Source organism: Hevea brasiliensis, chromosome 14, assembly GCF_030052815.1.
Source record: "Hevea brasiliensis isolate MT/VB/25A 57/8 chromosome 14, ASM3005281v1, whole genome shotgun sequence".
NCBI lineage: Eukaryota > Viridiplantae > Streptophyta > Magnoliopsida > Malpighiales > Euphorbiaceae > Hevea > Hevea brasiliensis.
Genome location: NC_079506.1, coordinates 23,791,926 through 23,815,309, shown reverse-complemented (window position 1 = coordinate 23,815,309; position 23,384 = coordinate 23,791,926). Strand labels below are relative to the sequence as shown.

At 31.6% G+C, this 23,384-nt stretch overlaps 2 protein-coding genes across 2 annotated transcripts; one reads left to right on the top strand and one right to left on the bottom strand.

Annotated features, from left to right (window-relative positions):
- The first annotated feature begins 10,552 nt into the window (after positions 1-10,552).
- LOC110645601 (transcription factor RSL2-like) lies at positions 10,553-12,228 on the top strand. The gene is made up of 5 exons (XM_021798812.2): positions 10,553-11,140; positions 11,239-11,502; positions 11,803-11,868; positions 11,975-12,040; positions 12,136-12,228. Exons 1-5 carry the CDS (start codon positions 10,553-10,555, stop codon positions 12,226-12,228), a joined length of 1,077 nt encoding a protein of 358 aa, XP_021654504.2.
- A 1,813-nt stretch (positions 12,229-14,041) lies between these two features.
- Positions 14,042-22,465, bottom strand: LOC110645603 (vacuolar-sorting receptor 3-like). Its single transcript, XM_058135462.1, has 12 exons — positions 21,757-22,465; positions 18,838-19,530; positions 18,645-18,733; positions 18,427-18,496; positions 18,276-18,359; positions 17,710-17,786; positions 17,519-17,600; positions 16,441-16,523; positions 16,295-16,361; positions 15,543-15,671; positions 15,351-15,460; positions 14,042-14,444 (listed from the first exon to the last, which is right to left on the bottom strand). Exons 1-12 carry the CDS (start codon positions 22,064-22,066, stop codon positions 14,346-14,348), a joined length of 1,893 nt encoding a protein of 630 aa, XP_057991445.1. The 5' UTR covers positions 22,067-22,465; the 3' UTR covers positions 14,042-14,345.
- Between the last annotated feature and the right edge of the window lie 919 nt (positions 22,466-23,384).

Sequence of the window (23,384 nt, the reverse complement as noted above, 5' to 3'; positions counted from 1 at the left end):
CGGGGTATTACAAATTTACATTTTTTTTATTTTTTTCTTTTATTTTTTAGTGTTTTAGTTTAATTTACAACATTTAATAACACAAGGAAAATAAATCAATCTCTTATACATGATTTTTCTTGTCTAAATTCGATTTATTATAAATTTAAAACGTAAAATATATGATGGAACCACCTATTAAATGCATGTGTTATATATATTTGTATTTTAAATTCATAATATACATCTAAATAAAATTTTTCCACGTATACCTCATGCTAACACCATCAAAATTTTATTGATTTTGCTGATCTTTTGCAGGTTTGGAGTAATTAGATAATGTGTCACGGAGAGCCATCAATGCCACCACCTTCCAAATTATTATGCATCTCTAAATTAAAATTCTTAAGAGTACCCATAAATATCTTGATCATTTTTGGTAGGTATTTTCATTGCTAAATTATTTCAATTGGCACCATAAATGTATCTTTCAACGTGATAAGTTTTTAAATTTAAATTTTCCTTCTAATTTTTTTTTTCTAAATGGCAAAATGATTCCCTTCACAGATGAAGAGAAGAGACTCTTATAATTTGCATCGGCATCTTATAATTTACATGAGATTTAGTATTGGGATTGTACTTTCCTTTCAATTTAAGGGAAAAAAATAAAAAAATTTTCTTACTTTCCTTCCAATTTAAGGGAAAAAAATAAAAAAAAATTTATATAAATGAAATCGTGTTTATAACTGTACGATTACTAATTCGAATACAGATTAGGCTCTGCTTAATAAAAGAAAGGAAGAAAAAAAAAAGTTATAATAGCATCATCTATGCACCTTTTGACCATAATCTCACTGAAATCATTCTGAAAGCTTATTATAAGAACATTATATAGTTTAAGTATTAAAGTACAAGAAGATGTTTGCATCTTTCCTCAAGTCTCGATGAGCATTGAGATACTGCAAATTTGTTATTTGATTATTCTCCTATTAGGAAAAAAACTACATGAACTAGATGATTAAACTACGATTGATGTACACGTATACATTCACCATATGCAATAGAATAAGCTAATAATAATAATAATCCCCAAGATAAAAAAAAATAATAAGCAAATTGAAATCACTGATGATATCATATGGCGCATATATATATATATATAAAAGTTGATAATTGATTGGATTTTTTACTATTTTCTTTCCTTTCATTCTACCCAAATAGATTAGAACAATGACTTTACTTATGATTACATTATAATTTCTTAAAACACAAGCTAATTATATTGAAGCATTAAAAATGGGCAAAACTTACCTAAATTTAGTTAATTATAAATCTAAGATACAAGTAGGGTGGATGTGGAGCTAAATATATATTAGGGTTAAAATTTAAATAGTCGTATAATTATTATAATTAATAATAATTTATAAATTATATTTTTATTGAGTAATAATCAGTATTCATTATTTTTTTTAATAAATTATATATTTTATTAATTTTACGTAATTGAGAAAAACTTAAGAAAGAAGGTATATATTACATACCTATCCATACAATCAATTTAGAATCTAAAATATTAAGTAAAATAACATAATACAAATACATTAAAATACAAAATAGGACATAAGAAGTTTGGAGGCTACTCCCAAAATGTGGGACTAGCATGCAATGAAATTGCCCTTGCTAAGGTATAAGCAGCCTTATTAGCTTGTTGTCTAATCCAGAATAGAGGCACATCAAAACCCTGAGATTAAAAAAAATGACTTACAATCCAAAATAATTTAATTAAATTCTGACCAATCCTAGCAACAAATAACATGAGATTAGACACTTCCCAACAATCTACCTCCACTATCATATGTAACATATCAAAAAAGAATATGTCATTCTTTTAAGCCCCGAAAATCATTGATAAGTAAGTAAGTCTATAGCAAAATTTTCAACCATTTTTCACATTGGGTTTTGTTATTGTAAATGAAATCTTAATAAAAATGTAGAGTCCAAAATAAAAATATAAAATATTAAGAGATCAAAATTAAAAAATGTTAAAAGTGAAACTCACATAAAATTAAACAGGCTGAAACAAAGATAAAAATATTAGAGAGATAGATAATATTTAAAAAAAAATACACTAACATATATATATATATATATATTAAGAATTTTTGGGGGCAAACAATAATTTTTTGAAAAAATGCACTAAAATTTGTAAGTAAAATATTAATTTTGAAAACTTTTGAGGGCTATGGCTCCAACCAATAGTTTAGTTCCGATATAAACATGTAAAATTACTTATTTTATACGTGAATCTCAATACACATATTATATCTTGAATCACAATAAATGAGTGTAAGCAAAAATTTTTCAAAATCAATAAACAAATTGTTGAATAAGATAATTAAAGGTACAATATATACATGATTTATCCGATCCCTTTTGAAAATTTAATTAATTAAAGAAAAAAGTCAGATTATAAATATATAAATTATACACATGAAGAGATAAAGTGCCCTTTTGGTTTTGCTTTAATGGGCAGGGGTTGTTAACCAGCTGCGACCTGCCAGCTAACAAAACAGAAAAGAGAAGATTTCCACAAAAACTCCATAACCAGGTCATGCAGGCCGGCCAAAGAATCAAGAAAAAAAAAATTAAATGAGACATTCTCATTATGAGTAATAAGCAAATAATATTCAAATTTCTGATCAATCAAACAAGGAAAGAAAGGGAACAAAATCGGATTACAAACAGTTCTCCAACACTGTTGCAATGCAAAGATATTATTCCTGCTGTTATGTAACCTTACTTGCTTCCTTTATGACAGCCTTTATATTAATACCACCCTACAAGAGATCGTGCAATGGCCGGCGCTGTGGATCAATGTCAAAATGATCTTTTTTTGACGCGCACAAACTACCGCAAACTTCGCCAGAATCTCAGATGGCTACGTCTACGTCTTTCTGGTTTTAGCATAATAAAGAGTAAGTGCTTTTCTTCTTCTTTCTCTAGTCTAGGTTTAATTTATTGTTCGTGTGCTCACTTTTTATATATGCTCAAGTTCTTTTAGTTTATATTCATATGGGTATCTTCATCTTTGTTATCTTCGTATCTTACAGCTCAACGGCAATTTACAGGAGGGTTTTATGCATGTAATTAATGACTTGTTAAGTACACACTGATTGGGTCGGGGTTATCTAGGATTTTTAAATGATGATCCTTTTTATATATAATTAATTAAACAAAATTAAACAGTGAAAAAGGACCACTTCCTTGACTACGTTCAAATGCAATTTTACCAAGATCAGTGCTTATGATTCAGAAAATGTACAAATTAAATATCTGTAGGAAAAACTTGTTTAAATATAGTATATTATAGAGTTAAAACATAAATATACAAGTCTCACTTATTTTATATATGAATCTTATTATACATATTGTATCTTAAAATCATAATAAATCGAATCTAAAAAAAAAATTTCGAATATCTTGAATGTGAGTTTTTTCATATTTTCACATGTATAGTGTAGGATTGAGTGAGGTGCAATTCCATTTTCTTATAGCGAAGTAGTCTAAACATCATAAGATCAAAGAGATTTGAACAGAATATTAATCCACTGAGATATCCCAACTCAATGTCAACAATTCCTTTTGACACTTATCAAGGATTCGCCCTTAATCTCGACTTATAAGATCCAGTATTTACTATCATACCAAAAACTTAAGTATTCCAGCTTAAACGTCTGAATGTTATCTTACTTTATTTAGTATTGGGTTTCGTTGCCGATGTTTATTAATTTTTTTCATATGTTCACAGCTTATCTGACAGCTCATGCAATGTGAATTCGCATTAGGGTTTTCATTACAATGGGTGCGATTATCAAGGTCATATTAATGACTTGTCTACGAACATATAAAAATATTAGGTTATGCTATCAATAATGAATTAGTTTAGTAATAACTCCATCAAATAACGGAAGTTGGAAGATGGAGTACTCTTAATTATTCTATATATGCATATTTTATGAAATTCATATATAAATAATATCTTTTATTTTATGAATTCACGGGAAATAAATGTGTGGTAGTTAGCAGTAAAATTAGGAATTTATCCATTAGTTTTAGGCTTTATTTTATATACAAGAGAGAGGGAAAGTGGGACCTAAACCTAATATCTCTTAGACTTCAATTGAAAAAAAAAATGGGTAATATTAATTGCAAGGCCAAAATATTGAGAATATATTTATTTCATATCCTTTGATCTAGCATGAAATATTTGCTTAATTATATGAAAAGGATTCATTTAATATCTAAGCATATGGAATCATTTTAGTGTTAGAGCACAAAGAAATTGCTACCTTTTTTTTTTTTAAACAAATGAATTCATTCAATAAGAAGAAATTAACAGGACATCATCTTGATCCACACATGTTCATCAAAATATAGGGAAAATTATATCTGGGTTGGTTTTTATTGTGGTATTTTTCTGGTTGATTTTGCTTACGGAACTCCACTAACTGTATTTTATTTATTTTTTTGTTTAATTGTTGTAGTACTTGTAACATTCTCAATTCTACTCTAAAATTTTATCTATTTATGTTGCAAGAGTTATCATATTGACATTGGAACTTTAACATGAAAGTTATCTATAAAGAGTAATATGTACTTTTTTTTTTTTTTGTAAGGAGGAAAGGACTTGAAGATGACATTAAAAAGTTGAGGGGTAAATTAAAAGAAATAAGGACTAAATTGAAGTAAATAAAAAAGTTTTGGGGTAGAATGTATAAGGGAGATTAGGAACATTAAACAAAAACTATTTTAACCATTGGATAAAAAAAAATTTGACCTTATCTAGCTCACAATTCTGCTGCCCCAATTGAAACCCTCTTCTCCCATTTTTCTTTCATCCCTTCATAGCCAAACTCTCCCAAATTGAAGAAGAAGAAGACCAAGAAGATTAACCTAGCTGATTTCTACCTTAAACATCGTCAATTCAAGCCTTAGGAAGAAGAAGAAAAACCAGCTTTTGAAGAAGTTGAAGGTAGGCATCTCCTTCTAGGGTTTTAAGTGGAAGACTTGACGAGAAGTGGAATTAAGTGATTCTACTAGAGGTTAGTGCTTAAACTCATCATTATTGCTATGTTTATATGTGTGATTTTCTTGTTATTTGCTAATTAGATGAAATTAGAGCTTAAGGGATTGAAATCTGAAATCTGTGTTGGGTGAGGTTGCTGGACAACAACATTCAAAAATTCATAACTTGAGCTAGGGAAGTTGAAATGAGGTAATTCTTGTGGCAAATGAAACTTTGAAGAGTGCCCTAAAACTTTGTAGTTCAGTGTTAGCCTTAATTTTGATGATAGGATAGAATTTGAAGCCAAAACATTTAATTGCTCAATTCTAGAACTGATCTGGCAGATTCCAGCAACAGGGGACCTGATTTTAAAAATTCATAACTTGAGGTAGAAAACTCTAAATAGGGTGATTCTTGTGGCTTTAGAAAGCTTAAAGAGAGCTTAAAACTTTGTAGTTATAGCCGGGAATTAATTCCGCTGTTTTCCTATTGAAATTCATACTTTTCTATTATTGTGCACATTGAAATAGATTTCTGGATAGCTTGTATACTTTTGCTTATATCTTGAGTTGTAAAATATATTTTGCCATTATTCTAATTGAAAACCAAAATAGACATATGAAAGTTTATTTTTGCAAAATTTGGCCTTAAAATTCTGTCTCTATGAATTTTGGTAGAATTTTGAATGTTACCATTCATGTGGCCAGTTTTCTATAGTTTTCTGCAAAAAGTGATTTTTAAGCTACACACTTTTCATGTAGGTTTGTTTGAGTATTTCTCATCAAATTGTGAAATGAACTTTCTTTGAAATGAATTAAGTGAAATTTTGGCTATGTATGGCAAATATGAGCATATGAAATAAGTACATGAACTTGATAATTGCAAAAGACTGTAATATGTATTCTTAGCCCTAGTAAACTTTGATAGAGGTCGTGAGTTAGTATAAGGTGTGGCATGCCATATGACTAGCAGTACTACAACCACAGAATACATGATATTGGCATATGGTGTCCTACAGTTCTTGGCTTTTAAGCCCTACAGTTTTGGCACTCCGTGCCCTACAGTTATAGTTTTTTCTTATCTAGCTAAGCGATCCTGCTAAGAGTTTATAGGAGCTGAGACATAAGTAATATGATGTAAATTGATTAATATTTATCATATGATATGTTTTCTTTATCTCTTGCATCTTGTTCATGAATATGTATGGCTGTTAATATTATAGAAATTGTTGTTTCAATTTGCATATTAGTTTCATGCTTGCATATTTTTCTTTTATAGATGAGTTTAGCACCACTAAGCATAAGCTTAGCGCGTTTGATTTTCTCCATGCGCAGGTAGCAGAGAGCAGTCACCAGTAGAGGGCCACAGTAGTTTGCATCAGCTGCGAAGCACATCAGACATTTTGTAATTTTCTTTTCCATTGAACCTTGGAAAAGTTATAAAATGTTGGCATGTACATTAGAAATAATTGATGTAATCAAGTAAGTCATTTTGTATCAAACTTCTTATCTTTTACGTAATTTATAATGGCTATTGCAAACTTTATCTTTTTAATGATTTTATCTTTATTATGGATGGATTTAAAATGATATTAAACATGGTTTGTTCTATTATTTAAAATATTTTAAATAAAATATTATGTATTTCAACACAGTTTGTGGCATTCCCGACTGAGCTTATTATTGACTGGGTAGGGGGTGTTACAGTACTTGTTACTATTGCTTTGATTTTTGTGGGGTGAATTGTGTATATTTTTGTGGGTTTTTATTTGGAAGCTCTTAATTTGTTTTCTTTCTGTTCTTTTTCTAGGTTTTAAGACGAGAGAGAAAATATGTGATAGAAATTAGGGTAGAGAGAGAGAAGAGAGAGAGGCAGAATGTGTGAGAGAGAGGAGGAGAGAGGAGGGGAGAAAGAAAGAGGAAGTGCGAGGCAAAAAAGAGTGAAGGAAAAGAAAGAAAAGAGATTTTAATATAAGGGAAGGGTAATTGAGTAATTTTCTTTGTACAATAATGATAATAAATTTAATAATACCTAAATTAAAGTTGAATCACGTTCAAAAAAAAAAGAAATTAAATGACTTCACTGAAATAACTCACAGATTTTAAATGAAAATTACACCAATATTTAAAAACGAGTTTAGAATTTTTTTAAATATATTAAAAATAATATGAGTAATGAAAAATTGAAAGTTTCCAAAATCTATCCAATCAGTGATTTGCTGGGTTAAAAAGTATGTTTTAAAGGTTTCCAAAACATCTAAATAACCTTCTTTTCTGAAAAATCTTATCCCTAGACAAGTTACCCCTCTACTCATTAATGTGAAAATTCATATCTTACTTTCAAAAATATTTAAGTAAATTACAATTATGTTTCTAAAGTATAACAAAATCACAAGTCAATCTTTAATTTATTTTTTATTTATTAATAATTTAGTCCTCAAATTTAAATATTATTAATAAATTAGTCCACATCGTTAACTACTTTTCAATTTAAAATAATTTAGTACTTGAAATTTTGTTTTATTAACAAAATAGTTCCTATATATAGATTTCATATTTTATAATTACTATTTTATGTTTAAATAATTATAAATATAAAAATACTTAATATTTATAAAATATTTACCTATTCAAATATAAAAAATAATTATTTAAATATAAGATTTGGATGTAGGGAATTTTATACTGGTTTAGTTAATTCATGAAATCCATTTTCAAGTGATGACAAAGCCACACTTCTACTTCATTCGAAGCCAATAAGAATGTATGGTGACAGCCATTGCTTCTCGATTCTTCGTTGATATTGATCAAAAGGATCAAGCCATAAATCTCCCTCCAGATATTTCTGCTAGTTGAGATGAGTTTGTTTGTTCTTTCATTGATTTTTGGTTTCGTTAATTGTTACCAATAACCAAATTGAGAAGGGGTTTTATTTGCTAATTTTGATTTTGTTTGCTAATGTTGTGGCCGAGTTGATAAGCGTATTTTGATTTTATTTATCAATTCTGATTTTGTTTGGTATTTTCGTGGATAAATTAAAGTATGAATGCTAAAGGATTTAGATTAATATTGTAAAAGTAACAGGCAAATAATTTTCTGAACTTTTATGAATCAGATATCTTTCTTTTACTTCTTTGAATTGCATGGATTTTATTGAAGAGGAGAGAGAGAGGGGGGTAATTCTAAAATTTAAATTTTTTTCAGGTTTAACTTTATTTTATGCCTTTTACTAATGGTGATTTAACATGATTTCGGATGGAATGATTACTTGATTAATAAAATCAAAATATTAAAAATTAAATCATAGAAATGGATAAATGGGATTGAGTCGAGTCGAGTCTGAGTATTGTTACCTCAAATATTGGTATAGCAATACTTTGCAGGGAATCTTATGGTCTCCTTTTCTTTTCTTTTTTTTTCCTCTTTACAAGCTCTTTGGAGTGGCCTTTATATATATATATTTATATTTTTTTTAAATAATTTTGAGATCCTCAATATTTGTATTTTTTTTAACAGATCTCTATTTATCCTTGGTCTATTCTATTTTATGGATTGAATTTTATCTTCTCCTTTAGATGATTTTTTGTCTCCTTTTTTATGAAAATTTAGAATTTCTGAGAATTTTTTTTATCATGGAATTGTTGAATATTTTACTTTATTATTTGGATAAAAGTGTAATGATAAAAAAAACAGATTTTATTTTCATAATGATATTAAAATTAGATAGTTTTCAAATTGTGCTCATAAAAAAAATATGGAGTCAAACAGTGATATATTATCGAGTTAAGCATTCTTCTCGTGAATAGTCAAATAAAATACTTTCTCAACATGTTAGATCTTTCAAATCAAAATAATTATTATTATATTTGTATAAGTGATCTATCTTAAATTTTTTTATATAAAATTGTAACAGAATAAAATTTTATATTTTCAATTTGTATTCTGGTTCTATTGATTGAAAGTTAAAAAAAAATTAAATCCGTTAAATTTCAAATTATATAAATCAATATGAGAATTTGTCGTAATACCCTATTATATTTATAAAATAAGGGGTGTATACATAAATCTTCAGAGATTTCTATCGCACCAATAATCACTAAATTAATCAGTAATTTTATTATTGTCACAAACAATTAATTTATATTAGTTATATTATTAAAATTTTATTTTATTTCAATTAAATTTGATTAAATAAATTACAATCAATTGATAGATGAAAACTTATGATGGGTATTTTATATAGTTTTATTTACTTAATATCAAATAATCTGAGATCGATAAAATAATTTATTGTGTTTTAATCTTTCTTAATAAGTTGAAAACTCCAAGAAATATATGCATTAATCTTGTGAGTCCAGATAGTTTGAGATCGGCTTATTAGAATAATAAGAATATATATATTAATTTTTTTTAAATAATAGATAAAAATTTATTCAATTCAATCTAACTGAAATAAAATTAAGGTAATAATTTAAGTATAATATATTAATTTGTTTGATAAAGGGTATTTTTGAATTAATTTTTATACATTGAAATTAATTTTTTTAAATATTAAAAATTTTAGAAGGTTTTTCAATGAAATGGAATTAATAAGGAAAAGAATTCTCATTCTTATCAACTCAATGCGATCGATTTTATAATAATAGATAGATTATACTAATTTTTAATAATAAGGAAAGATTTGTTCTGAAAAAGAAAAGGGAAAGATATCCCTTGTAATAATCGTATCCCTCTGCAGAACTTGTCACAGTTAATACTACAAGATAGATTCTGATAAAGTTGAAGGAAAACTTGGTGGGTTTTGAAGAAGAAAGCAGCAGGCGACAGAAGAATCCAGTAATCTGATACATTGTCTGGTTCCAGGCAGTTTATGAGAATGTCAATTACGTAGAGTCTCATCTATCCACGATCATTAGCCGTCCTCTAATATTTGATAAGTCATCTTCATTCCCGTTTACCTCAAATTCTTTAAGCATTATCATAATATTCAATAATAACACCCCCACGTCTCTATATTGCCAGGTGTGATTCTCTTTCATCTTTCTTCACCAAATCTCACTTCTCATTCCCCCTGCCTGAAATAATTGACAAGTTTATGTATAATTAAACCCAGTTTAAGTCCTTCTGTTTAGTCTTATAATCATTCTCTTCATCATGTCTTTTGGTTAAGTCCAAGGTGTTTAAGCATGATAATTAAATATTTTAGCTTCATAAGTGCTTGAACTTAGTCTTGTTGCTGAGTTGTACTTGGCCCCATTACGGACTTGTCCCAATTGGTTACAAGAATTTAGACCTTTTCGTGTTCTAATAATTGATAATAATGAATACAGATACTGTTATAGAAGGTTAAGTCAATGATTTCGAGACATTCTTCGTTCCTGTTGGGTATAAATAACTCTCATCCTGGTTTCCTTTCAAGCATCGGTTTTTCGACTTCTGCTAACTGCTTGACATCAAGTAAACACTCTCTAATAGGCTTAGCCAAGAACAGAAATTAACAAGAAAATCAATGGAGCCTATTGGAGTCGCCTTGGAGGGAGAATGGAGCTCTCTTTGTGGAATGTACACAAGCGAGGAGGCTGATTTCTTGGCACAATTGCTTGGTAACAATGATTCAATTTCCTGCTTGGGAGTTCCATCTTCTTTCTGGTCTAGCCATGAATCAGAAATGAACATGGCAGGAGTCGATGAAGGTTCAACTAATACTAGTTTCTGCAATTTTTCACAAGGGAGTAGTAGTTATAGCGGTGGAAGCAGTTTTCTTTTTCCCACCTCTAGTCAGGAAAGCTACTACTTGAGTGATTCTCATCCAGTTTTGGTTGACAATAACAGCTTCATGTCTATGGATTTTTGTATTGAAGATGTGACAAATACTGCCTCGTATCTCGTCGAAGGCGATGACTGCTCGAACCAGGAAATGAGCAATGGCAATGTGGAAGAATCTGGTGGAAACCAGCAGCCTGAAGCTGCAGCTGATCTACCTGATGACAATCAGCCCAAGAAGGAACAAGAGAAGCTGGCGCCTGAACAATCGACAGAAGATAAAAGCAACAACCCATCTGAGATTTCTAAGAAAAGATCACGAAGTGCAGGAGATGTGAGTACAAAAAACAGAATTCAGCGTTGTGTTTTTTATGTAGAATATATGGCAATTAGTTTATAGAGCACCTTCTCATTGTGATTTTAACAATGTAGGCTCAAAAGAACAAGAGGAATGTAAGGTCTAAGAAGAGCCAGAAGCTTGCCTCGAGCAGCAGCAATGATATAGAGAGTAATGCCAGCCTTAATAGGCCAGCCTCGAGCAGCTGCTACTCAGAGGATGACTTAAATGCATCCCAAGAACTCAATGGAGGAGCTAGTTCAAGTTTGAGCTCGAAAGGGACTTTAGCTCTCAACTTGGATGGCAAAACAAGGGCCAGTAGAGGGACAGCGACTGATCCCCAGAGCCTCTATGCAAGGGTGGGTAAACTACTCTCTTAATTCTATATATAGCTCATTGATTCAATAACAGAAATTATTCTTTTTTTTTGTACAATTGGGTCCAACTGAAACTCAAACTCTAGATCTCACAACCCCTAGGGAAGACTTCAGTTTACTAAGCTACATCTCATCAGCGATAATAGAAAGGATTTAGTGCGTACGAGTTTCCCACCATTGTGCGCACGTGCATACTGAATTGTTATGCATCAAACAAACAATTTTGTACTGCATCTAGGCCAGTTAATGTAACAGTGATAGATGGTCTTTTGTGTCTTGCAGAAAAGAAGAGAAAGAATAAATGACAGGCTGAGAATTCTACAGAATCTTGTGCCTAATGGAACAAAGGTAATTAAGCAGTATCCACTTCATGAAACCATCTGCAAAATGTCATTAATCTTTTAAGTTCTTAACTATTTTGAATAATTTACAAGAATGAATCTTTAAATGGCAGGTTGATATTAGTACAATGCTTGAAGAAGCAGTCCATTATGTGAAGTTTTTGCAGCTCCAAATTAAGGTAAGAACAAAACAGGAATCCTTCTCTACATGAAAGGCTACAAACAGATTTTCTGACACAACTTTTTAATTTTCTTCTTGTTTTGATTTCTCCAGCTGTTAAGTTCTAATGACCTTTGGATGTATGCCCCTATCGCTTACAATGGAATGGACATTGGACTTGATCTGAAGCTAAGCACGCCAAGATGATGATTGAAATTACAGAATAACATATATCAAGTTACATATCTATACTAAGATAAAGTTAATTACATTTTGAAATGACTTATTATTTACAAGTATATAGATTCCTCTTAGAAAAAGATGCAAGAGGAGAAATCATCAAGAAAATTCATCAGATCATTGATGTTGTCACTTTGGCATAGTGGATATTGTTGGATCAGAGTTTGTTCTTCTGTGTAAATTGAAGTTTTATCACGAGGAGATGCATACATATGAACCTATTGGTGCTATATATGCTATCCACCTCATAACCAGAGGATTTTAAAGATCAGCCTTTCAAAACTTAGCTAACTGGGCTTAAACCAACTAATCAATGTGCTTATTCTTTCTGACCTCGGCACAGCAGAACATCTGAATCCAAGAGATTCGAGGTTATCTATCTAACAATGCAGGAATGTGAAATTCCATTAACCAACTCCATTGGACCTCAAAGCTTCAGGAGCCCAATTAGTTTCTATCTACAGGGCATAGCTGCACTTTAAGCTGTAAAAAATGGATAAAGTTGGTTAAATATTGTGGTGTGGCGCCTATGCGCCAAATTTGAGAATCCGTCTTCTTTTCTTTTTGATATAATGGACTGTGGTTGGAGTTTGAACCCATGATCTTATAGCTATGTAAAATTGAAAATTTCGGCTTATTAGTTGAAAATCTGCCTACTGTTGTACTGTTCTCTGTGATAAAAGGGAATTGGAAAAACTGGCAAGCCAATGATCTCTAGCTTCACTTACAGAACTCCCCTATCGGTTGATGAATTCTCTCTAGTGCACTTAAGAAAGTAGGGTAGGGTAGATTGTTTATGTATGTGGGATGCCCAAATTAGTTGTCGATGAATTTTAGAAGGTACGTATAAAAGCATGATCAATGACTGCTATTTTCACAGTACTCTATTGAATATTTGCTGGAATTGATATAATTTTCCAGGTTTTAGCAGTAGTTGAAGTTTTTGTCTGCAACTAGCCTTTGGGTCGTACGGCGACAGTTGAATTCAAACCTAGCAACCGCTGATTTTGGTCCGATTTCAGGTCAAAATTGTCGATTCGATTGGGCTTACGGTTAGAAACTATTTGGATTCAATACAATTTCAATTTGTAACAATTCAAGTTTGATACAGTTCCAATCCATTTTTGTATGTTCCAGTTTAGCTTATGATATTATCAAATTATAATAATTTTTTTAAATATTATTTATTTAATTTTTAATGTAAAATAATTAAAAAGGCCCGAATATAAATCTAATATAATTTAAAAAAAACAATTTTTTAATCAAGCTGATTTTTTAAAAATAACCAACCCCATACTCCAATTCCTGGCCTGAACCAAAATTGTTGACTCAGATTGATTCCGCATTTGACCCGAGCCAATCCAGTTAATGGTTCAAACTCACCCGTGGCCTAATCTATGAATACCCATTACCTGCGGAATCAATCTCAAAGTAAAGGTGTCAAACAGACTGAGTCCGAGGGTTGAATCATTTCGAATTGTGAGTTGAATTAATATACTTCCAGTCAAATTTTGGGTTAATTTATCCCACTAATAGTAAAATTCCAAATAAAAAATTAAAAGAAACTTTTTTAGCTACAGTTCAAAATATATTAATTTGAATCATGCACTCTGTTGCCTTTTCTTATCGTAGCCTTGATTAACCAACATAGCAATAGAATCAGCAAATAGCATCTGCAGTGTTACCTAGCAGCCAGGGCTATACTTCCAACACAATCTTTGATCATCCGTATAAATAAGGTATAATCACGGCCAAAAGAAAAAAAAATAAAGGGTGAAGCTGTCCAAATGGCGTTAATGAGTTACAGAATCGCCATACAGATTCAGGGATGAAAATGAAAATTCTAAAACATTATCGCCAAATCCCTATCATCTGCCTCAAATCCAATCCTTAAACTGTTTGAGCATGTTATGGTTCCAGTAAACAGGATATTCTAATCTGCAATTTTTATTGTCCATATACAGTACAGACATATAATTCAGGCTCAAAATCCTCCACTCGATAAAGAGAACGGTATGAAGTTTGAACCACATCACCCAGCATTACTTGAAATCCTAGAAGATCAATAATGTAGCTTGTCATTCTCAGGCATGTTCATCGTTGACGTGATTTGGAACTTCTCCTTGACTGTCCAGAGGCATGTATTGTGCCATGATAGCTCTGATTTCAGAATCCATGTAAGACTGCAAAAGCAAAAGAGAATGTCAATAGACTGGATACTTATCAACAGCAATGCAGTAATGATGGCACATAGACATCAGAATTTCCATGAAAACATCATCTCACAAACTACATTACAGATATTCCTAAATTTTTTAGGTAAACAGTATAGATATTCCTTTAAATAGCCTACTATAGTAGGCTCAGCCTCATACTGGTTTTGAATACAAGACTAGCCACAAGCTTCAGAACAAGCCACCTTATTGATATGGAATAGCTGTCAGATACAGCTGATCATATGCAGCTCTAACAGCAGGGAAAACTATTTATGCTGCATTCATTACAAGGTTTTTCTTTTTTGGAACTTCATTACACCTTCCTAGTCTACTATAGGTTAATAATTGAGAATTTTCAACTGTCAGCATTGAAAGAAAATACTAAAGAAAAGAGGTATAACCTGCTTCACAAAGGTTCATGAAATAGGTATTATAACATAGGTAGATTACATGGAAAAGAGTCTTGCAAGGGAAATCTGGAGACAGTCTTGTCATCCAACATTTTTGCAAGAGGCTGCACTTATGCCTTGACCTGCAACATCTTGGTTGCAAGTCCATGACCAGTGCATTGCCCAGGTAAGATTTTATCCAGATTTTTAATTCAATAATTTCATGTATGACTATTATTCCAGTTTCTACAGGCCAACGGAACCCACTCTTTATGCAGCTTCTAAACATACCATAACACTTCATCATGACAAGTGGGAATAATTAAGGCTCAATATAAATAGTAGCATCATAATTTCTAAATATAAATAGTAGCATCATAATTTCTAAGGCTTAATATAATGTGTTGCTGAAGAAAGAAAACATAAACCACCAAAAATAACAAAAAGAAATGAATATTAGAAAAAAGGACAGCACTATACGTACCCTCAATCTATATTTGTACACAAGATATCCACCACCAGCAGCCATTCCCAAGCCTATCAAAATAACCCAAAAAGCAACCCATGCTGACCTCACTTCAGTGCCTGTCTTACCTGACATTGAACAATGGGTTAACAAGCACAGTAGTATTTATGTTTTCAAACAGACTAGTTAAAAATCAAGGTTTGAACGCACTTATGCAGGTATCATGGTCTCTCATATAAAGAAGATCACCACTACAAGTGCAATCATAGCTACCCCACGTATTTTTGCAGCTACATTCAGCACACTGACAGGCTTTCTTCTCTTTGCATTCATCAATATCTGCATGGCCAATAAGAAGTGACAAAATAATATCAATTAAGATTGTTGACAGGCTTGCAGTCTCTCTTTGACGTGACTTCAACTGCAATCCAGGTGCAAAACAAAATTGTTTTGACATAACAAAAGCTCACTATTGAAAGCATTGGAAACCAAATCAATGCAGTTGGAGCATCCTGATTCTCCAAACATAATTAGGTTTTTTCAAAGTGAAACAATGGCCTTGTACTGAAATTTTGCTTAAATGTATGAATATAAAACTACTGATAACTGCACAATTGAACAACTAAAGATTTCTGAAGTTATACTGCAACAGAACTGTTCATTTAAGCCTACTATCACTGAAGCCTGCAGTATGCTATGCAAGTCAGCAAGGACAACCTTGCAAGGCCAACAACTACTCTTAGGTAATAATAACCAAGAACTACCATAAGAGGCAAAAAGAGCCCCACTGGGAAGTGAAATAGACATCAGAAAAAAGTCTGAAATTTATCATCTATTACAACATAATGACTTACTCTTTCCAAGCCTTATGCCTCAGACACCATACTCTTGCACATTGAATTATTGTTTCAGAATCCATGTAAAAGTAATTGATAAGAAGTACAAACGTAAGCATCTGTTACCTTCACAACTTTTCACACCATCACCTTTAAATCCAACAGGACACTGGCATTTACCACCATCAATATCCTGTTTACTGGGATAATTAGAATCTGAAACTGAATTTATTTAATGGACAATAAATTAGATATCATAAAAGATCACTAACCGAACAAGCAGAGAAGGTGTGTCCATTTCGAGATTCATGCCAACAGCCTCCATTATTAAGCTTGCACCTCCCTGGTCCACTCACTGTAAAATACAAATTAGTTGATTTTAGACATAACAGTACATTTGATGTTAAAAAAAAAAAATCATCTAAAGATTCAGTTAAAATAAACCACTTTATAAGTGACATACACATTTACATTTATATGTATTATCAGAGTCAGGCCCAAAGAATCAATCCTCAAAAAGCACAGTTCAACATTTGTTACTACACTAGTTTAATGGACCAGGATCCACCAACCCAACATAACAACTTATAAGCCACATTCATAATGTTAGGTGACTTAAAGTCTATTGATCGAGTCTGGGCAGGTGTCATAAATCATAATCCTCCCTTGCCTACAACTTAATTTTCTTTTTCTTTTTTTTCCCCCTTATTTCAACTTTGTGTTAGATAATTTGTATTTTCAATTCAATGCAATAGTGCTTAGAGCTTATTTAACAAACGAAAACCTAATAAAAGATTTTACAAAGGAAAAAAGGAAAATGGATGACAGAAATATTGAACAAATGAATATGTTTTCTAAATTTCCAGCTTTCTACTGAGAAAACAAAAATTTAAAAAAAAAAAATGAGAAACAGAGAAGAAAATGGAAAACATAAAAAATTAAAAAAAAAATTAAAAAAAATCCATAACTTAAAAAGGCCTAAAAGTTCTAAACAAGGCTCCACTGATCCAGGAAAACCAAACAGCAATCCATTCAATGTTCAGCTTGACTTGGTCAACAGCCCTACTGAGTACTGACCACCCAAAACTACATATATTGTGTGTTGTACCTTAAATTATACTGAATTTAAATGTTTCCTTAATTTTATCTTGTAATATTACCAAACAGAATAATCATTGCAAGTCTTTTTCCATTAAAATCCACACTTCATACTCTTTAAAAAAACATATATATATCAGACAATCATTCAGAATAGTAACAATAGAAACCCTAAAGTTTGCTAAATCAACTGGAAAGATCCTTACTAATCATGCATCATAAATATGTACTAACAGGAAGCATTAAAATCACCTTCACAGTGACTGTAACCATCTCCTTTGAACTGAACACCATCAACCAAAGGGCATTCACACACCCTCCCACGAAATGTATCCTGAACAAATAGACACCACTCTTAATTAGGAAACACAGACAAACAAAGAACTCAACAGCTAGATACAAGCACACAGAGATAGTGCCAGGTAGCAAGTTTTTATCCTCACCTTGCAAGCTGTAATGTTGGCTGTTTTATCTTGCCAGCAACCCCCATTATTGTCCATGCACTCATTAGTCTCAACATCTGCATTGGGAAGATTCCAAAATCAAAAACTAAAGTTAAGAATAACAAGTCACTTAAGACTGCCACCATCCAACATTAGTTGCAACAAGCAGTGTGCTGGAATTGTGACTACATATGGTCCTCGCTTGGTCAGAATTATTTATATTTAGAGCATGTTTGACCTTCTTGTTGCTAACAGCAACTTTAAGACAAAATGTTAGAAGGAATTCCCTTCAGTAAAAGAAAATAGATTTTACAAATTGATTTTCATATGCCAAAAGCTGACTTTGAAAAAAAATTTATGTTTGAAGCTTTTGCAAATTGCTAGCCATTCTCTAATTCAAATTCTTGTCATGCACATTTGGTAGCTATGTGCAGTAGCAATATCAAACATGACCTTATTGACCATTCTAAAGACTGAACCTCTATTATGTGAGCTTTAACAAATTGAGTCTTATAGATAATGCCTGTCACCGGTTAATTCCCACTGAACAGCATAAGAAAACTTACCATCACTCAAACAAACACCTGGCTCAGTGGTTTCTTCAAAACCAGAACATATAGCTTTCAGAACAGCACCTTTCTCCAACTTTCCTGCAAGTGCATCCAACAAATAAGCTTCTCATGGAAACAGAAGCAACAGAAGCACACAGTAACAGACCTCGATATTGTCGATTGTTGACAACAAGGGTGGGCAATATGGTTACATCACCCCTTGATCCTTTCCCAACCTGCATGAAGGTCTTTGTCAAGCAGCTATGCATGGTTGAACGTAATATCAGAAGTTTCAAAATTATGCAGAGTGGCAACAAGAGTTCAAACAGATTAAAGAAACATACAAGGACTTATAAAGCTATGGTATATAAACAAGACAATTACCTGGGCATCTTGTTCTTCTTTCAAAACAGGATTCTCAGAATCAGCATTTGGGTCTCCCATACATTTCTCAACCTTTTTAACATCAAGCCCTGTACACGTCACATCAGTAAGAAGAAATCAATAAATATGACCACTAATTTGTTCCCCCATTTTTGTGAAATCCTTTTAATGGATGCAATGAGAATTTATTTACCCAGGGTTCTGATAACAGCATCCGCACATTCTTTGTTGTATCTCTTCTCCTTCATGGGACATCTGATTTGGAAATCAGTTACATAGTCCCACCACACCCAAGGTCTTTTGCTCTCATTTGCCACTCTAAAAACACAGAGTTGCCTAAGATTTTCAAGAACAACATCTTTCCCCTCATAACCTGTGCTGAAATCCTGTTCAGGATCAGGAGCACAATATCTGCCACGATTTATGCACTGGGACTTGCACTGCCTACTCAAGGTGAATGCCTGAGGACAGTACCAGGTTATATAATGAGGTGTGAACTGGGTGTAACCACCTTTCTCAAGTATCTGTGCTGGACCTCTAAAATCCTTCACAAACTCCATCAGCATATCACATTTTACCCCACATTCATCATTGCTGTTGGTCCATAATTCATACTCTACACGATCATCAGGGTGTGGAACAGCTTCTCTCCAATCAAGATTCACATTTACCATATCTCCATTGCTTATTGCTTTCTTTAATGTCTCACCAAAGCTTTTCTCGATAAGTGCAGATGGTATGGTTATGTTCTCGATATATTGTGCAGAAGAACCATCCTCTTGAGGTGAATCCATCGTTATTAACGGTTCCTCAATGTCATCTGCAACAAGTACTGCAGAAGCCCCTGCCTTCTGGGCATTCCAAACTTTCAAAGCAAAGAAGCAGTCTGGAAAGCACCAAAAGTCAACCCATTAGTAAATTAGCACAACAGCTGCATTTTAAACTCAACAGAAACATCATTTTGTAAAGAATCATAAAATAAATATTCCCTCAACGCACACACACACGCACACGGCACACGGCACACACACACACGCACACGGCACACACACACACACGCACGCACACGTGCATGCACAACACGCGCGCACCGCAATGCACGCACGCACACGCACGCGCACACTTTTTGTAAAGAATTATAAAATAAATATCCCCTCAACACACACACACATATATGTGTGGAATCTATTTGCTTATTCTCATACATTTATCCATGCAGAAGTTGACAACTCATTGTAACATTGATATGTCAAGAAGCAGAAAAATCAAAAAAGAAAGGTTAAAGCTTCCAAATCTAATCTCTCACAGAAGTGTAAAATAAGTCAAGCTACTCAAGTTCTACTAGGAAAATACTTGAAATCTAAAAATTTGAGTAGACCTCGAGTAGTTCAAGTAGCTGAGTCAGCTGAGTTCAAGTACCATAATACTTGACTCAAGCGCCTCACAAGCCTAATTGAACTAGTTTAAAATTACACTTTTATCACTATATATTGATATATAGTTGAAAAAAAAATGTTAAATATCTAATTTGAAAAAATGTTAAATATCTAATTCAAGCTTCTTTGAACTTGTATTTGAGATCCTAAACTTCCAGTTTTAGTTATGGAGTCAAGCCGACTTGAGATTGAGTGCTTCAAGTATCTCATGAAGTTGAGTTCAAGCTCTAAAAAAACAAAGCTAATAGATCAAAACTATAAGAAAGTTGGACATTGACCAACAACAAAGAAAATAAATCTTAAAAATTAAAGTCAACAGATTAGCACCCCCAACCAATCAAAAAAAACAAAGAAAATAACAATATACAGACAAACAATTTTAAATAGTTAATAAGCACTCCTTAATCAATCCAACGAACAATTCTAAGACATCAAACCCATCACCATCTCCTATATTCACCAAATAAAACAATTGCAACATGAAAAGTTCACCAATAATAAATACTAATCTGACAAGGGTATCCCTCAATGACTCAATAAATCAAAAAGCAAACCCATATTAATCAGATTGATCAAAAAAACAACAAAGGTGCCACCTGATTAGCAAAAAGAGCAAAAATAAAGAAAATTAATTCAATTTAACCAAGAAAAAAAAGTTTACTCCTCAATTAAGCTAAACAAATAGCCCTTAACAATGCCTTGTGATTAAAAAAATTAAAAAAAAAAAAAAACGTCACCATAAATTAGATGAAAGATCTCAATCATCAATCAGTCATTACAATAACCACATCACAAAAACCCCAAAATAATAAAAAGTCATAATTAAATTATTGAAAGGGTTCGCCTGCAATTTACTTACAACTTACAAGAACATAGGCTAATCAAAATCATGAAATGATTATTCTAGAAAATGACAAATGATATAAAACATGCCAATCAATCCAAACTAATATAACAAGTTACATTCATAGTCGAACAAGAAACTAAATCTAAATCCCAAAATATCAAACTGGTCAGGAAAAACCTTACTTGTACTTTGGGAAATGCTATAAAAAAAATGAGTAAAGCAAGGCAAATTTATCCAGTTTTGCACAAGGGTGCATAATCTGTCTGCTAAAACAACAATTATACTAAGAAGTAGAAATTATCATAAATGTACAAAAGAAACTCCCCACACAGACTAAAATGAGTTATAATGTACCAAGTTTATCAGAATCAACAAAAAAACCTAAAACCAGACCAGGAAGAAGCTGAGAGTATGCAAAGCAATCTTAATTAAACAAAGGGCACCTCCACAAAAACCTCAAAGGAAAGGAGCGGCAAAAGAGATAACTCATATTAATCAATAAACACGCCACTTTCCCACTAAACCAAAAAATAAAAGACTAATTATTCTTCAAATCTCGCAAAAGAGAGAGGGGGGGGGCGGGGGGGCCGGCGTGGGAAGGGATCAAATGAACAGAGATAAATAGAAGTGCTCAACTAATCGGTAAAAGTAAGAAAAGATAACACTCAAAACATCAAAATGGCTATCAAAATTAGGAAAAAGAAAACACACACACACACACTAACACTACTGAGTCACAGCTACGGATCACTAAAGCGAACTCAAAAACAAGCAATTTTATTCAAATACGCAACAGCTATCAAATTAACTAAAAAGAGAAAGGGAGTACCTCCACGATCGACTAAGACGAAAGTCGGTAAAGCTCCGGGCTTAGACTTGAACGAAATCCCAAAATCATCAAACTCCTTACAGCCTTTCCTGTTGTCTTTTGGATAAGCCACAGCCCCAGCCATACTACCCCCATATTGTGGTATCCCAAAATTCCCTATTGCACTATCATGCGTCCCCCTTATTTTATCCGGCGAAGTCACCCTCAAGTTGTTCTTCTCCACCACAAATCTCGCTAGAGAATTAGGAACCATCAACTTCACAAACAAAAACCCTAGACAGAGACTAAATCCTAGTCTTCTGAGCTCCATCTCGTCCCAAAACGATTTCAACCAAAAAAAAAAAAATTCTGGGTTTTGCTTTTGGGGATCAATCGATTGACCTCAAAAAATAAAATTGGTGCCCAGCAAACATAATAATCATAAAAAAAAAGAAGAAAAAACAAACTTCAAAAGGTCATTTCTGTCGTTAGCTTACAGATTTAGGGGGTTTTGGAAACAAAATCAAAGATTTGCGTTGTATTGATAGCTTTTTCTTGGTGAGTTGAAGAAATCTTGCGTGCGAGATTTATCGTGGTACATGGGCAAATGGGTATGGTTCTGTTCCTTCGTTTTTCAGCTGCGTGGGCGTGACGAGTGCTAGTATAGCCGTCCCTGTTGTTTTGCCTTGCTTTCGCTATTTCAGTCTGTCTAGACAAAGGTCACACACATCAACGTCTCTAAATCCAATTAAGAAACCAAGATATTGTTTTTTTTTTCTTATCAGTATAAAATTACATGGAAAAGGATCGTTTTTTCTAATTATTACAATATAATCCAAATTTAGATATTCAAAATTACTCTTTTAGCCCCTTTTTACCTCTGAATTTTTTATTTTCAAAATTATTAGTTACATTTTAAAAAAATAAATATTAATTATTTTTTAATTTTACCTTTTATCTTTATTTAATATAATAAATATTTATATAATTTTTAAAAATTAATAAATTAAAATAATTAAATAAAATAAATAATAATTTAATTAATTATTAATATATTTTTATAAAAATAATTAAACTAGCATCGATAAAAATTAATATTTTATTAATTAACTTATAAATAATATTTAAATGTATAATTAAAGAACTTTAATTTAATAATATTATTAATTTTTATGACCGTAATTTTTAAAGTATGAATTTTAATTGAAATTAATTATATTAATAAAATTAATTTTTTAAAAAATTAATTAATTAAATTTATAAAGAAATATGTATTTGATATATATCAAAATCAGTCGTTGGATCCGATGAACGCGTAGGATTTGATGATTTTAATTCTTGTGTACGTAAGTTTGCGTAACAGGGAATAGGAATCCTAAAGTACTTAATAAAAAAATATAAGATTTATTTTTTTTAATTTATGTAAAAGACTTCAGTGGCAATCTGGTAATTTAGCCGTAAAATAGTACTTAAGTTTCTGTGATATGTGTTTAACACGCGTTGGTAGATATGTTAAAAACGTATCAATAATTTTTTTATTATATTATTTATATATTATATATATTTCTTAAATTTTAATTAATTTATACATCATGAGTATTATATAATTATAAATTTAAATATTATGTAAATTTAAATATATTATATTC

Excerpts from the sequence above, each read along its gene's own strand:
- LOC110645601 (XM_021798812.2), top strand. The coding sequence starts at position 10,553 with ATGGAGCCTATTGGAGTCGCCTTGGAGGGAGAATGGAGCTCTCTTTGT. Across the intron at positions 11,141-11,238 it reads GATCACGAAGTGCAGGAGAT|GCTCAAAAGAACAAGAGGAA; the intron begins GTGAGTACAAAA and ends TTAACAATGTAG. Across the intron at positions 11,869-11,974 it reads TTGTGCCTAATGGAACAAAG|GTTGATATTAGTACAATGCT; the intron begins GTAATTAAGCAG and ends TTTAAATGGCAG.
- LOC110645603 (XM_058135462.1), bottom strand. The coding sequence starts at position 22,066 with ATGGAGCTCAGAAGACTAGGATTTAGTCTCTGTCTAGGGTTTTTGTTT. Across the intron at positions 17,787-18,275 it reads AGGTGTTTGTTTGAGTGATG|ATGTTGAGACTAATGAGTGC; the intron begins GTAAGTTTTCTT and ends TTCCCAATGCAG. Across the intron at positions 14,445-15,350 it reads TGTACAAATATAGATTGAGG|TCTTACATGGATTCTGAAAT; the intron begins GTACGTATAGTG and ends TTGCTTTTGCAG.